This window comes from Nanorana parkeri, unplaced genomic scaffold (genome assembly GCF_000935625.1).
Source record: "Nanorana parkeri isolate BGI_ZX_2015 unplaced genomic scaffold, ASM93562v1 scaffold1056, whole genome shotgun sequence".
Classification (NCBI taxonomy): Eukaryota; Metazoa; Chordata; class Amphibia; order Anura; family Dicroglossidae; genus Nanorana; species Nanorana parkeri.
In genome coordinates this window covers 463,041-464,823 of record NW_017307324.1, presented here as the reverse complement: position 1 = coordinate 464,823, position 1,783 = coordinate 463,041, and the positions used below count along the sequence as shown (strand labels likewise).

The 1,783-nt window shown below is 37.3% G+C and overlaps 1 protein-coding gene across 3 annotated transcripts in view; it reads right to left on the bottom strand.

Moving 5' to 3' along the window:
* Window positions 1-441: 441 nt before the first annotated feature.
* NR2F2 (nuclear receptor subfamily 2 group F member 2) overlaps window positions 442-1,783 on the bottom strand; it is a 9,865-nt gene continuing 8,523 nt past the window's right edge. For 2 of the 3 annotated variants that reach the window (XM_018567525.1, XM_018567524.1), the window contains exon 3: window positions 637-955. In XM_018567525.1, coding sequence (XP_018423027.1) covers window positions 681-955 — 275 coding nt within the window. In that variant the 3' untranslated portion in view covers window positions 637-680. Of the gene's footprint in view, window positions 956-1,783 lie in introns of all 3 variants that reach the window. The other variant, XM_018567523.1, reaches the window with a different exon arrangement.

The window sequence follows — 1,783 nt, the reverse complement described above, 5'->3', positions numbered from 1 at the left end:
TATAATTACATATCTGCTGTTCAATAATTAAATTAGGCTCATCACTTATAAGTGCGCTTCCAACTTAAGTTCCTTTTAAACATTTAAGTTCCATTTTTTTTCCTATGATACTTTCATGGACTTTTGTTTTAATTTTTACAGAACATATAATTTTAAGGATACAGTTTTCTTTTTTTCTTAAGTCAAGAATATATATATAAAAAAAAACTTATAGAACCACAGAGTAAACTGGTTTGGAACCAGGAAAATACAAAAAAGGAAGAAGAAAACAGCTATAGATACATAGACACAGGACAATTTAAAATTTGGGGAAAAAAAGAACTTTCTTTCTTTTGCTAATTTCCTCCACAATTCCATAAATGCACTTTTTTAGCGATGGTTTTAAGAGTTTTACCAAAAAAATGACTAAAGTTTCCTGTTGTATTTTTTTTGCTTTTGATATTTTTTTTTTACAAAAAAAAAAAAAGAAGCAAGTTGTTCTGAATGAGACAGTTTTAAATGCATTATGTGAGAGTTCATCATAGTCTTTTTTTTTTAAATTCACAGTCCAATAATTTTTTTCCCCCCTCTTCTGTAAGTAAACTTGTAACAGCCTTAGTAGAAGAAACGTTTTAGCAAACAACCCCCCAAAGTCTTTTTTTGTTTGTTTTGTTTTGCCCTCCATTGTCCCTATTCAGTACTTATTGTATGGACATATAGGGCCAATTGAAACTGCTTCCAGAGAGTAACATATCTCTAATGAGGGTTTCTATAGGGGTTTTACCTACCAAACGGACGAAAAACAATTGCTCTATGACAGAAGATGACACAGTGCGGAGAGAAGGTAGACGGAGTAATAGTTTGCCAAATCTGGTCGGTTGATTGGGGTACTGGCTTCTAACATACTCTTCCAATGCACATTGCGATTTCTCCTGCAAACTTTCCACATGAGCCACATCAGATAGACCACAGGCATCTGTGAAAAAAAAGTGTAATAAACAATGTAATTATCTGATTAGGACATGTGGTGGTGGTAAGCCTGTCACAGAATTGTGGACCTCCCGTCCTCATAGCAATAAACTAATAAAAAAAAAAAATGTAAAAATAGGAAAAAAAGCAAAACACACCAGATCTGTGCTGAGTGAGCTAAAGCTTGTGCTGAGACTTATTCAGCAGAGGCCTGTTAATGATTTCAGAAACGAGAGCACATCTGATGTCCAGTGAACAACAATGGCGCTCTGAAGTCTAATATATTCTCCCTTGGAGGACTATACGTTTTTCTTTAGTCTGTGAAAATGTCTTAAGTGGCTCTTTAAAAGATCATCTTGTCAGTGCGGGTTGTTCAGAATCAGCCAAGCAAACTCTGATTTTTTTTTTCTCCCCCACCAATTCTTCTTTCTCTGCACTGGAGCAGGTCTTCCAGAGGGCCTCATAGGCACACAGACACCGCAGAGGGGTCCTTGCTCCACTTACTATGGCCCCCCGAAAAAAACCCCACACAATACAGCCAGGGGTTTAAATCACCCAACGCTGCTTGACCAGGGACTGGGTTGTGACCCTTCAGGGCAACACATGGACATTGTTATCCACGCTGTTAAAAAAGGCATGCAAATTATTTGACTCATGTGCAGGGAGAGAGAAAAAGAAAGAAAAAAGCTTTGCTGTGTAACTTATTTTATGTGTTTGCGTGCATCTCCAGTTTCTTATCCCCCTCCTATACCTAGAGGAGACTGTAATAAAATGACAACTATTACAGGCCTGCCTGGCATTAAAGGGGTTAACCAACAAGTGGCACGACCAACAC